At 36.9% G+C, this 14,247-nt stretch overlaps 2 protein-coding genes and 1 long non-coding RNA gene across 5 annotated transcripts; 1 reads left to right on the top strand and 2 right to left on the bottom strand.

Moving 5' to 3' along the window:
* Positions 1-200: 200 nt before the first annotated feature.
* On the bottom strand, positions 201-2,146 carry LOC103434170 (uncharacterized). Its single transcript, XR_001789839.3, has 2 exons — positions 1,994-2,146; positions 201-1,692 (listed from the first exon to the last, which is right to left on the bottom strand). It is a non-coding gene; the product is annotated as an uncharacterized lncRNA (long non-coding RNA).
* A 2,979-nt stretch (positions 2,147-5,125) lies between these two features.
* LOC103434171 (E3 ubiquitin protein ligase DRIP2-like) lies at positions 5,126-11,162 on the top strand. 3 transcript variants are annotated; one of them, XM_070820062.1, is made up of 8 exons: positions 5,126-5,691; positions 6,004-6,103; positions 6,638-6,995; positions 8,101-8,594; positions 8,713-8,763; positions 9,420-9,492; positions 9,853-9,954; positions 10,278-11,162. In XM_070820062.1, the coding sequence occupies exons 1-8, from the start codon at positions 5,559-5,561 to the stop codon at positions 10,338-10,340; spliced, it is 1,374 nt and encodes a 457-aa protein (XP_070676163.1). In that variant the 5' UTR covers positions 5,126-5,558; the 3' UTR covers positions 10,341-11,162. The 3 variants fall into 3 exon arrangements, with proteins under 3 accessions (XP_070676163.1, XP_028957393.2, XP_008370706.3); XM_029101560.2 differs by having other exon boundaries at positions 10,334-11,162; XM_008372484.4 differs by lacking the exon at positions 10,278-11,162 and having other exon boundaries at positions 9,853-10,198.
* Positions 11,163-12,374: 1,212 nt separating this feature from the next.
* LOC103434173 (aspartic proteinase CDR1-like) lies at positions 12,375-14,052 on the bottom strand. Its single transcript, XM_008372485.4, has one exon. It carries the CDS (start codon positions 14,000-14,002, stop codon positions 12,533-12,535), a length of 1,470 nt encoding a protein of 489 aa, XP_008370707.3. The 5' UTR covers positions 14,003-14,052; the 3' UTR covers positions 12,375-12,532.
* Between the last annotated feature and the right edge of the window lie 195 nt (positions 14,053-14,247).

A 14,247-nucleotide genomic window follows, 5' to 3' on the forward strand; every position in this document is an offset into this window, starting at 1 on the left:
TCCAGATTACATATGTTCAATCTACACTTATAACATTATGATCAAACTGATATTAGTGGACCTATATATCCACTCCCACTATTTCTAAACATATATATATATATATATATATATATATATATATATATGTATGTATATATATCCTTCTAATTCACATGAATGCAAACAATTGCTCGAGTCAAATCACAAAGATCCCCAAGGCATCAAATTAAATTCACAATTACATATATATATATATATATATATATATCAGATCAATCAATTACAAAATCAAATCTCTTAATACAATAAACTAGCTAAAACAGAAAACTTAACTCAAGAGAAGAACTTCATTGCTATACCAGCTCTTTGAACTTCACAATAGCAACACTTTTCAACTTTATTATTGCAACTGTCTCTAATAAACTAACACTACTCCCACTGATCAAAAGACTCGAGCACACCCAATCTAGATATCAGTTCGTCAGGAAAAAAAAGTCCTGAACTCCCTCAAAAACTCGTTTCAGATAAGGAACATCCTCAATGTCAGGACAATCATTGCTAATTTGGTCAAAAACTTGAGCAAGAGCAGACCCACCTAACCTCTGCTTTCCCTTTGCCAAAACAATGTGAAGCAGCACGCCATCATCCTTGAGCTTTAAATTTGAGGTTACTGTTTTTGTTATGTCAGGAAAAGTGCAATAAACACTCATTACAAGATTGGCAGGTGCCTTAACAAACTCGCCTGCAACATGGGCTGCCATGGAAAGACTGTCCCTCCCACCATCAATTGCAATACCAAGTTCGATCATTACTTCTGAAAGAGCTGTAGCAACATCATACATAGCTGCTCCTTCCCCATTAAGCTTGGTTGCATACATCTAATTCTCGTTGGCTTTAACATCAGATAGAGAAGTGACCTTTGCCCAAACAAGAGTTGTGAGTGCTTCTCCAACAGCTAATCTCGCCATTGCTTTTGGATCCAACAAACCTTTGATTGGCTGCTCCCCAATGGCACATGCACCTCTAGTCACGTCAGTAAAAGTCTGCACTATTACTGCAACATCAAAGAGAGGAATTTGCAAGGGCCCAACAGCTTGTTGTTGTGCTACAAGACCTGTAACACACCTGTCTACTTTGGATGTCAAGAAGCGCTTTGAACAAACAGATGGAAGTCTTAACACCCTCTTAAGTGAATCCATCACTATTATTCCAGGAGCAATATCAAGTGGTTCTCATGCATCAATCATCCTATGGAATTCAAAACTTTTCTGTGGCATATCACCAAGTACTTTCTCTAGCTCCAAATCGACGGCAGGAAGAGGGGGAGAGATTCCACTAGATTCACATTTTTTAATAGCTAAGCTATCAATTAAAACAGCATGTCCTTCACCATTTATTGTTCCAGTAACAGCCATAGAAACCCTTTCTCTTTCACATATTGACTGCAAGAGGTGGCGGCTTTCAGGCTTCACCAAGATTGCATCTTGCTCCTGGTATTCTGCACCCCATATCTCCAAGACAGACATGGTGTGATCACCAACTACAATTGCCCAGATATCAATATGGCCGCCCTTGGGGTATATAATTTCCTTAATTTGCAAACCATATTCTCCTTCCCCCTTTCAATAAATTCAGGGGGTTGAACCATGTAAATGTCTTCTCGAAGATCACCATTGAGGAAAGTCATTTTAACATCCATTTGATGCAACTCTAGATCAAAGTGTGCACAACATACAGTGAAGAGATGTCTCATGCATGATAACCATCATTCATGGTTTAACAGAAAACATAAAGGTGCATTAGCATTCTGCAGATTACAAAATAACTGCAGATAACACATAATTGAACACCCAAAGTCTAAATTACTGCAAAATAGTTTCAATTCAATTGAATCCATATAGTTTTGTTATCATAATAAACCTCGACTCAATCATCGGATGAATATTTAAGCAGACAAGAATTATTTATTTATTTATTATTATTTTTTTTTTTTGCAATTTATGAAGCATACCTTACACAGATCCTTATTTTGAAACAGCGCTGCGGAAAAATTATTCAAATCGATCATATCAATCGCAAGGTTGATGAATTCATAACCCAGAAGCATATTTTGATGATTGATGTTATTAATCGAAAAACCCCTAATTTGGAAAGAAGACCCTTACCAATGGATTTGCAGGAAATCTAAAGGTCACCAGCTTTTCCTTGTTTTTTTTTTCTTCAGGTTTTGTCGTTATTCACCAAACCTATATGCCAGAACCCGTGTTCGATTTCCCAATCCTGCAACAATGGTATATTTTCTTAAATATTATTCATGCTTTTGAACCTATTGGTTTTAATCACATAACTCATAAACTTATAAACCAGGCTCTGATACCACATGTTAGAATAAACATAAATCAATAGCAAGTTATATGAGCTACTGTTATCAAAACACAAATCATTGTTCACTAAACCAATGTATGGAGAAAACCGTACCTGCAGATGAACAGGAATCGGACACCATGCTCGATTTATGCAAGAATTCTGCAGTGCACCTTCTCTTCTCTTCAGTGTTCAAGGTTCTCAACTAATAATAGGTATTAGTTTTGAGTAGAGTACACACACTGCAAGAACAGATGCTACCATATATATACTACATAATCCTAACCAAATTCTATAAGGAATTCCCTATTAAAATCCATATATAAAACCAATTCCTTTTAAATAGTAGTTCAGTTACAATATGAATTCATAAATCCATTCTCAACAAGGCTTCATATTCAATTTCTAATCCTATAACCAAGTTTACAGGTTCATACTCATGCTCATATTCTTACAGCACTACCTAACAAGCTGCTTGCAGAAGATACATAAAGTACATATTTACATATTAATTGGTTACGCTTGAGTGCAACTGTATATACAAAATCTTATCTAAATGTATGTATGCATGTATGTGTAGGTGACAAACACTGGGATTGGAGCTCGAGGAACGTCGAGGATTGTTGATCAGTGCAGCACCGGAGGGTTAGACTTGGATGTACGCTAAAGTGCTTAACACCGACGGGAATGGCAATGCCCAAGGTTGCCGTATCGTCAAGTACAAGTCTACAACTTTGTCGACTGCGGTGCACTTCTTACATTATTATTAGTAGAGGGAACTTAGTCCTTTTTTGTTGTTGTTTGTTGGTGTGTGTCAAGAACTTAGTTTATTTCTAATGAATATGCGTCATCGATCTTCCGTTGATGGAATAAATTGAAGTGATTTTGTTTTTTTATTTATATTAATTTAATTTTCCTTGCAAACAGTATGAAAATCTATACTAAACTAACATAGTGACAATATTACCTTAAGTTAAGGGCTTATTGGGCCATGCATATGAAACGAGTTGATTTTTTATAAAATTTTGTATCTTGATGTGTCATGTGAGGAGAGAGATAAATTTTTATTATGCATGAAAAATGATATGTGTAGAGATTTTATAATCTTCTTGAAGGGTTAAAGAGTTGATTGAAATGGAGAAGGGATGTGGATTTTGTGTTTTTGGAGACTGACTTAGTTAAGGGTACCATCCCTCTTCGAAGCTTGATTAAAGATTACAGGACCTTAATTAGGCTGCTAATTACCTTCTAATGCTTTGGGCTTCTTTTTTGCTCTTCACACTCGATACCCTTCTTTGATCTTTGGGCTTCGGCCCCCATTCAATCTAATAAGAGGGCACATAAATGATAAGATGTATCGGGATAACAATAAAACTATTCAGACAAAAAAATCTACGCTCTTTAATAAAGGAGGATTCTGTTTTTATATATGAATTTATCTATATTAATATTAATATTGGAGTAATATTAAGAAGATTATCTATTATTTAAGTGTTGATTAACGTCATGATTTTCTATTAATGACACGTCGCATGGTTTGTAAATTTGGTCTACCTAGTATTACTCTAAATATTTTGTTAGTAGCAAATAGTAGATATCCTATGTTTAGGATCTCCTTCTTCAACCTACTGTATTTCTAGTTCAAATCCTCAATTTCTCCTAGTGTTGTTTAGAGTAGAAATATCTCTTGTAATAATAAGGTTATAAAAAATGTGTTAGCAAGTGCAACACTTTTTGAGTGTTCAAATAACTTTAACTTATTTAAGTTAAAACAACAAATGTTACGAATCTTCTCATATTATAATTACGTAACAATAATTACCCCGCCAACTTGACAGTATATTCTTACATTGTAAAGTTAAAACGATTCATGACATATCAATTTTTGCACCTAAACAATTATTACAATCGCCAACTTAAAATAATTCACAAAGTTGAACAATTATAATAGTTCCACCAACTTTAAAACAATTTACAACATTAAATAATTACTACATCACAGCCAACTTAAAACGATTCACAATATTAAACAATTATTACACTGCTGCCAACTTAAACGATTCCGAAAATCTAACATATCACATGAATTACTGTCGCAACGAAGAGGCCTCTTTCTTGTATGGAAAAAATTTAATAGTTTGGATAAGCATCCCACTAAAAAAGGTATCAAACCCATCATTTCCAAAAAAAAACCTTATTCTACAATACAACCCAAAAGGAAAGAAGCAATAAATTAAAGAAAATATATGAACCTAAACCTATTAGGTGCAGGGCATACTCACTACGTGTAACGTGTGCGTGTGTGTACATATATATGCAGGCCTTAGGGATCTCCATTTTTTTTCAAAAAAGAAGATTAGGTGTGAGCTCATTTCACATCGAACTTCAATGATTCAAACTGTTTATTTTGTAAGCCTCGTTTTATAGATGATCCTTACAAAATTTCAATTCAATCTAAAACCATTTGTCTATTTAATTATCAAGATAAAATTTTATTATTTCTTATATAACAAAATATTCGTTAATTTCTTTGAACTCAATTAGCTGTCTTAAACATTTCCGATTTGGCTAAAACTTAGTAAGAATGATCTATGAAGTGCAACTTAAAAAATAAACAGTTCAGATTGTTAAAACTTGATGTTGTGTGGACTACATAACTAATCTCTATTTTTATAAAAAAAAATTAAGAACCCTTCCATTAAAGGTTTCTTACATATACAAGGGAGTTGGTAAAACCAAAGCCAGAGAGTATAAAAACTCGAACTCGTTTAATGTTTTTGCGTACAAGAACACATGATACACAACATAAAGGCCTTGCCTTTCTAACATCTCTCTCTCCTCACATACGCACACATACTCTCTCCAAACTCTCTCGCTCATGTTTCTTCATCGAAGCTCGAATTTGTCCTGAAATCCCAACAAACCCAACGTGATTTTCCCGCAAGCAATCACAACCCATCTCTTAGTTTCGCCCCCAAAACCCGCCACTTTCTTCACTCCCCTCAGATCCGACACCACCAACCATCCGACACGTCCGATAAAACCCAAAACAAAGCCCCACCCTTTTCTTAATTTTCTCACTTAATTATCCGAAAACCTCTGGCTTTGCGTTTCTGTCGGGTCGGGCGTTGAATGTGGTTTGGGGGGAGAGGCAAGGGGGACATAGACACAGAGGTTCGGAGATTATAAGGGTTAAAGAGGTGGAGGAAGAGATGGCGGCTGGTGGTGTTGGTGGTGGTCAGGTGGTGAAAGTTAAGAGGGAGAAGCTGGAGGCATGCATGACGTGCCCTCTTTGTAATAAGCTATTGAAGGAGGCTACAACCATTTCACTCTGCCTCCACACGTGTGAGTATCCGTTTTAATCTCCTCTTCCCTTAATTGTTTCTTGATTTTCTGCCAATTTTATGATCTGGGTCTGTTCTTGTTTTTCCATATCTGCACAATTTGTTTTTTTGTTGCAAATTTTCATTTTTTTTTCCACAAACACTTGAGGACATTGCGAAATGTTCGCATTGTTCATTGTAATCTTTGTTATATTTATTTCTATTGCCATGCATTTCCATAGAATTGAAGAAAAGGGTTTTGTTTTCGAAGAATTTTCTCGATTATTTATGTAATTCAATGCTTAATTTCGTAAAATGTGGAATTCGAAACCAGTTTGCAGGAAGTGCATCTTCGAAAAGCTCTCGGATGAGGAAGGGGACTGCTGTCCCGTCTGTGAAATTGATCTCGGAATTTTACCTGTCGAAAAACTCAGGTATTGTACCTATATTCAGAACTGACGATGCTTCATCTTCGCTTGGATTACAGTTTCACATGTTGCTTAGCTGGTTTTAGGTAAATGCATGGTGTTGTTGGTTCTTCCGATACTTAATTAGGGGATTACTGAAAAGTTTGGAAAGTAACTTTTAGAAATGAAATTAATGGACTCCTATACAGAGGTAGTGTTAGTCACATTGCGTTGTTTCCCAACCCACCCTAAGGCAGATATCAAACCGATGCTTGTTTATTATCGTCTAGCAATAGAAAGTTGATGCTTTGTCAATCATCATAACAATTTGAAACTTTCCAGATTGAGATAAGGGCGGGCTTTTTACCCCATAATTAATGCTTTACTTAGATACCGATTTGTGTAACTAGGGTGCCTACTTGCACGCTGTCATATGATTTTATACAGGTCAATAGTTTTTTCGTTTTACTAATTTTCCCGTCACAACGTCATAAATGTGCGCTGGAGCTTTATGTGGAAATGTTCTCACGCATGCTTAGGATGTCATTTGATGATCTTCAGGCCAGACCATAATTTGCAAGATATTATAGCCAAGATATTTCCCGTTAAGGGAAAGAAAGTTGATACACCAGAAGCTAACGTGCCCGAAGCTAATGATCCTGATGTTACACCTTCTTCATTGCCAGTGAAAAGGAAGGAGAGATCATTATCTTCATTGGTAGTCAGTACCCCCAAAGTTCCATTACAGTCAGGTTTGACTGGAAAGAGATCAAGAGCTCTGTCAAGAAAGGGTGCTGTTTTACGAGGATGCAGTTTTTCCGCTGAAGAAGCTGCAAAGAGAGATGATTCTACAGAAGATCATCCAATGAGCTCCAACTCAACTGGTACTCTTGATGAATTCGCACAAAATAAGAGCCAGGTAAAAGAGGGGGGGGGGGGGGCAGGATTTTGATTATTTGTGCATTATCATAGCGTTTATGTTTAGTTTCATTGCAAAACCAAACAAGTCCAATGCTTTATGTTGAGATAATAGTTAGAAAATATGATACATTCATCATGACTCTAACACAAGTTATTCACTTCGGAAATCAGGTCACACTCGTAATCAAACTAGGAAACCCTATAAAAAAAAAAGGAAACCCGATATTCTTTTATGGTAGGAGATAAGATTTTCTAGCTGGTCTTAGTTCTTTATTCTTCAACATTCTCTCTCAAGCTTGAGCGAAAATGATCAGGCTCTACCTGTTTCACGTCAATAACACCAAAGGTCTTGTTAGGTGCCTTGGCATTTATCGGTTGATTGATCTAACTGTTGCACCATTTTGTCTTCCATGCGGATTCGGGGCAGCCAGGTCTGATTGTTTAGCAAACTTTGGTGTTGATAATACCGGGGTTTGTGGGTAGGATTCTTGTCCTCTGGGCTCCGTGTATTGGTGCAGTTTTTTTCATGATCTTTTGGGGCTTCCAAATGTTCGCTTCTTTTAGGAATTGTTTCAATTTATATCTCATCCTCTAGATTGATTTTCGTTGTTGGTTTGAGCCGGGGTCCTCGTTTCCCACTCTCCCATTTCCATTCTCTGCTTCTAATGGCTTTTAGACACAATTTTAGGGTTTTGCTTCATGTCCCCTTAACTTATTGTACCGTTAAATTTTGTTTATCGATATATCCACAATGTCTTTACATGATAGCAATGCTGGAGTGGATTTGACATTGTTGTTTAATAGACATAAAAAAGAAGTTAAAAACACCATAGAATGATGAGACACCTGCCCAGTTAAGGTAGATGATATGAGATGGTGATCCATGGCCTACAATGTGTAATAAACTACAATTGTTCTGACCAATGAGGGATAAATTATAGAACGAAAAAAAGCCTCTCGAGGACAACATGGAAACATTCCTACAATGTGACGTAGTGTCTGAGGCAATTTGTAGTCTGGTAGTATAAATGAATTTGGGAGACCTGATTACATTTGAAACCTGTTTATGAAATATATTTTTGCATGTTTATTCAATTATGCAGGATTCGCCTGAGCATTCATATGAGCGAACTGCTAATAAATATATGAACAATGACGTTGAAATAATAGAAGGGAAAGCTGATCTGTGGACGCCCTTAAACTGTCTCGTAGAGGCTGCTAACCGAACCAAGTCCTCGAAGCCAAATTCACAAGGGTTGCATGCCAAGTCTGATCCAACCAGTTCCCTTGATAGTGAACTTTATATGTCTCAAATTAAGGTAGAAGGAGAATTGCCAAATGCTCTGGACTGCATCAGGAATGCATATACGCCCAAAACCAAAAAAAAGGAGGCCGACCAGAAGGCAAGAGGAAAAAATAACAGTAACGGAACAGGGGCATCAGGACCAGTGAAACGTAAAAGGGTGCGCACAGCTAATCAGAACAGGGTAGCTGCATCCGGGGAATCAAGTGCCTCAACTCAACTTATGCTAGATACATGTGGGGCCAAGTATAGAAATGTTCCTGTTTGGTTCTCCTTGGTTGCATCTGAAGACTGGTGAGATGTTCTTTTCGTTATAAAATTGTTATGGTTTATTTTATTTAATTTTTTTTTTGGGAGCCCGATTTTGATTTCTTTCATGCCGATCCCTGATTTTGATGGTAAATTTCTTCAGGAAAGGAGAAATTTCATTGCCACAGATATCAGCATGTTGCTTGAAAATAAAGTGAGTTTCTGTATTCCTTTTACTTCCTTTGAAGTTAGGCTATGTCGTTTTGCATTGATCCGTTGTCATATCTTAGCGATTTAATCATCTGAAGCGTGTATAGGATAGAGCAACAAGTACCAAAATGGGGGTTCAGCTTTGTGTGTGTCTTGTCTACCGTATTTTTTTAGGGTTATAAATTATATATGTCTTATTCTTTTGCTGTTGTAAACTTGTCACGTGATTTAAGTATAGCATCATCTGGTAAGAATGCTATACACCAGAAATGAAAACAGAACAGTGTTGAGTCAACTGCCCTTCCCAGATTTATATTTGAACCACATATTTTCCCCAAGGCTTTTCCAAATCCATTCCAATTTGTGCATTTAGAAGAATTTCAATCTTCATGACTACTTTCCTGTTAGTGAGCAAGCGTAACAACTAACTGGTTTCAAGATTTAGACTTAAGAAGTTTTGAGAAACTATTTTGATGGATCTTCGTCGATCGATGATAGAAAATGGTTTTGGTTGACACAAGTATTAAATCTTGCAATATTTCTATTTTTTAATGGTTTTTAAGTTGCCTAAGCTTTTTCTGTGTTTATTCTGGTTTTGTAATGGATAATGAAAAAAAATATTGGGACTTAGTTGTATTGACTTTTCTTTTTCTTTTGCAGGGATGGTAAAATGCCCGTATCAACAATCCAGAAGTACCTTGCAATGAAACTTGAACTTAGCAGTGAAAATGAGGTGAGTATATTTTTGTTGTCTTCCTACAAAGCTGAGAAGATTTCGAGTTTTTGACGTTATACAAACTCGTTTGACATTACTATGGCTGCTCATGAAAACCTAGAAATTCATTTTCGCGTTCCATCTATCAAAACATAGTTTGACAGTGCAACCGGAGCTCTCTTCTGTTTCCTATCATACGCAAAGAGAGCATTTTCCCTGACATGGATGCTATGGGTCAAGTGTCATAACATTTTTCTACAAAACGCATTGGAACACTTTAACTGTTGTTTATTGCATGCCTTTTCAATAAAAGAAGCGATAGGGCGTGGAAACATTTCCACTTACGCTTCAAGTTTTAATTTTTTTCCTTTCTTGCAGGTGGAGATACTGTGTCGGGGTCAGCCGGTGCTTCCAACATGGCAACTAGAATCCCTAGTCGAGTTGTGGTGCCGAACAGCACCAACAACAAAAAAAATACCGGTAACAGTTGGCTCCTCTGCTAAAGATTTTGTGATGGTCCTCAATTATTGTCGTAGGGTTCAAACTCCATGAAAGAACCAATAAAAACTCTTTTAATTAAGGTAAAACAATATAAGTTTCTCTTTTGTTGTTGTCGATCGTAGTGGTTTGAAATCTCTGAAAGAACCAATAAAATTATCTCATGTTGTCTTCATAGTTTACAACTCAAGATTTATAGTATTGGCGGATTTTACTGGTGTTTCAACTAAGTTTATATGCTAGATCATGTGTTTGTTCTATATATTAAATTCTTTGGTCTCTGTTTTCTTATCATAATCATTCAGGGAAGTAATTTCCGATCATCCCTTACCCAAAATGCACACTCCTTGTTTATTTGTAGTCGTTAGATTGAATCAGTCAAAAGAGACAAAAATAAACAAGGGTGTAGATCATGAAAAATGGCGTGCGGACCCAGAAATTCGACCGAGTGTTGCTTCCGTAAGTAGCAACATTGACGTCCTCACTTGTAACTTCGGTGGCATTCATCAACGTAGAACACAACAGCTTATGTCCTACATCTTCAGTATGGAAGAAGGCTTGTTTCGGTGTTATTTGCAATTTAACACCGCCGTCAAGATGCACCGTCAATGTCGCCCCATTGAGATGTTCCGGTTTCAGACCAACTGCCTTCGTTACTTGTTCTATCAATCGGCCATAGAAATCCTGTTGTAGTATTGTCACTTACGTTCCAGAGTCAAGAAACATGCTCCCTTTCGAAACCGACCCCAATGAGTTAAAAGGCATAAATGTGTTTCCAACACCGATTATCAACAGAATGAGATATGCGCCCGACATTAACAGATGGTTGTGGACGCCAAGCTGGAGGATTCAATGTAGAAGTTGCTGTTGTAATGTTTGAAGCAATAGATGAATGTGATGTTGGAGATTCGGTTCCAATCCTAACTCCGCGACGTTGCTGGTCCCATTCTCCATAATACAGAACTTGATCAAATTCAAAAGAAACACGAGTGTATGGAGCAATCTTGTTTGAAATCTTTCATAGAAAAATTAGTTAAGGAGTGCTTACGTTTTATGCTACAATAAAGGCACAAATTCTGAATTGTGCCCACATATTCTTGTGATGTGTAAAGAAGTGGAATGATTTATTATTTATTAATATTTAGCGGCCACAATTTCTAAAAATAAATGAAATTTATAATGTATTAATATTCAACTGACATTTCTTTTCAAATTGTTTCATTTGCCTATCTGAAGTCACACCACACCTTTGTACGGTTGATTAGAGGATGAGCTTATGGACAATTTTTTGTTATGTGTGTCACGAGAAGGACTCAATACAGTAAAAAAAATAAACACTTATGATAAAGACAAAAATAATATAACCAAGCACAAAAAACCAACCTGGAGGAAGACAAGAATCTAAAAAACAATTGAAAAGGCTAAGAATCTAACAAACCTTCATGGCAAATGGAAACGATCCATCGTAAATACAAAACACTGAATAGTAAATAAGCAACTTCGTACCATTATTTACCACGATTTAATAGATTTAATTTATAATTTAATATTTCATGTGTGCTAGATGTAAAGAAAAACGAAAACAACACATATGGTTGTGCTTATTATAAATCAATTTTATAGACACAAAAAGCTTTTCGTGTATGTGTTCCGTCAAAAAGTTTTCAGGTCTATCCCATTCCACTCGGTTCCGTGCCCCTTAATGTTTTGTGTTTTTTGTTTCTTACATTGGGTACAGTATGTGGTGCCTGTATAGAATGGGCACTGTTCACCCTATTGGTGTTCAAGGAGACACAAAATCCTCATTTGTGTCCTCAATTTTGTACCCAAAGCCATTTTTTTGTAGTGTAATACTATTGCATGCTGCTGTACTGTAGATATGCAGCTGAATGGCATAGATAAATTAGAAAAGTGATTAAAATCATATAATTTTATGAAGTAGTAGTGTTTGCAGCTGCCATAAGAGAGATTAGAAGAGGGATTTAGATTGAAGAAGAAGAAAAGTACTGCAAAAATGGAATTTATTAAGAGAGTAGCAATGTTTGTTTTCAGAAAATTTGCATGGGAGAGGTTTTCAGGCCACACGATTTTCTGGTCAAAGCCTGCATGCGCAAGAACGTCATTTCTAGGGTTTCAAGTTCGTTTTTTGGTAATCAATTTTTCTTAATATCACAGTAATAATAATATCCATGTTAATTACTTTTTACATGGTTAAATACTTGGCTCCTGGCTTGGAAAATTACTGGGTCTCCTGCCATCACCACCACACGATAAAAATCTACGTGATCATCATCAACTAAGGAGTCTACTCTCCTAGTCCTACGTCGCATAGAAATTGAACTTCAGAAGGAACTGAATGAGGTTACAAAATAGCACAAGAGTGCATATGTAAGAGAATATGGTTAAGGATACAAAATAACGCGCAACGTTTTAAACTCAAGTGATTAAGAACATTAATTTATCCATGCATCCGAGATCCTAAGTTCACTTCCCCCTCATACACGAAACATTTTTATGATTCATGTTTTTTATATCCAAGCTCCTTCGGCTAGTTAATTTCCTACAAGTACAAAATTACAATCAAAATAAAACTGAAAACGTAGTTGAAGAAATAAGAGAAATGAATAGCAAAAGCACTATTAGGACTAGGACTAGGGCTAGGACTAGTACTGCTAGTTTTTCTGCAGTCAACTGCCTTGAAGGAGACCAACATTTTTTCAAGATCAAAACCAATCAAAAAATTTGACTGAGCATAGCTTCCATAGAGACCAACTCCTTCATCTATTGTATCACTTGCGTTAAGCATTCCAAAGCAGTGTAATTTATCTTGTTTGTTTTGATAGAAAGTTTGTGCCGGTGACAACTGCAATTTAGCACCGCCGTCGAAATGAACCGTCAATAATGGTGCTTTAAGATTCTCCGTGGTGTTGTAGCAAAGCACAGTTCCAGAATAGTCGTGTACTTCGACTGGTTTTAGCGATGAATTCATCACCTTCTTTACTTGTTCTACCAATCTGCCGTAAAAATCTTGTGGCAGCATTGTCACTTGGGTTCCCGAGTCGAGATACATGTTCCCTTTTGAAATCGACCCTGATGAGTTAAATGGCACAAACTGTTCTCCGACGCTGAATCCCTCAACGGTGACGAAATATTGGTTTTTGTCTGCTCTAGTGATCAATGCCGTCGAAACCACACCTTCACCCGAAACCTCACTCCCCTTCCCAAAACTCATGATGCTTGCATCATTGGGATGATCCGGATCGAAGGGTACGAGACAATGTGAGAATTTCTTGCCTCCAACGTGAGGAGCAAGTTGAGAAATAATAGATAAATTCCCGGCTCCAAGCCCTACTATTCCCATTTCATTTTCGGCGAAAGTTTCCCCGGTGTTGTTGTGCCCACAACCAATCACAACGTCTTTGAATGAAACCGGCTTCCCGGAGCTGGATCCAAACGTGATCGTCTCTTTCGACATCACCCCTTGTGTAATGGAATCATCCATGTAAGTGTAATTGTAGTTGCAAACCTTTTGATCATCATTTGAGCAAGAGGTGTAGCCAGTGTCGTTAGCATAACTACATTCGTGTGCAGTACATGGAAGGGTAGCATACGATGAGGACTTCTTCGGGTCGAACTTGGGATTTTTTTGCTTGTAGCAAGTCGGACACGGCTCACATTGCGTCCACAACAACGTACTTCCTGTATCCGCCACTGCATAAATCTCATAGGGTGGAGTTCCAAGAGAGAGCTTCATAAGTTGTGCACCCTCACCGCCCTCCTTGTCACGCTTTAGTTCCGATTGTGGGGTGCTTTCTTCCATAAGACGTCGAGAAATTTTATGATTATGATTGTAAAGCGATGAATTTAGAGAATTTCGGCGAATAAGTTTGACACTAAATCCACCATTAACATCAGAATTCCTCGCTTCTATAGCTGAACTATGGCATATGACTAGATAAATGATCAAAATCATAGCCACTACACCATAATTGTGTAAAAGAGAAAGACCTCTAGTGTCTGCGGATGCCATATATTACATGGAATTTCAGGAAAGGAGATGTAAGAGGAGAAATTAAGTGTATAATTAGTGCTTAAATAAGGTGCTAGGGTTTATGTTAATGGCTAAAAATTCACTAGTAACACATGGAGTTCCTTTTATTCTAATCTTAGAAAGGGGGTGATAGTTTTTTTTAGAAAATTTGAAAGAGGCCACATTTTTGTGTGAAAAGCTCCATACCACTTGTTTTTATAGGTTCAGTTGTTGCTGTGGACCCT

Source organism: Malus domestica, chromosome 04, assembly GCF_042453785.1.
Source record: "Malus domestica chromosome 04, GDT2T_hap1".
NCBI lineage: Eukaryota > Viridiplantae > Streptophyta > Magnoliopsida > Rosales > Rosaceae > Malus > Malus domestica.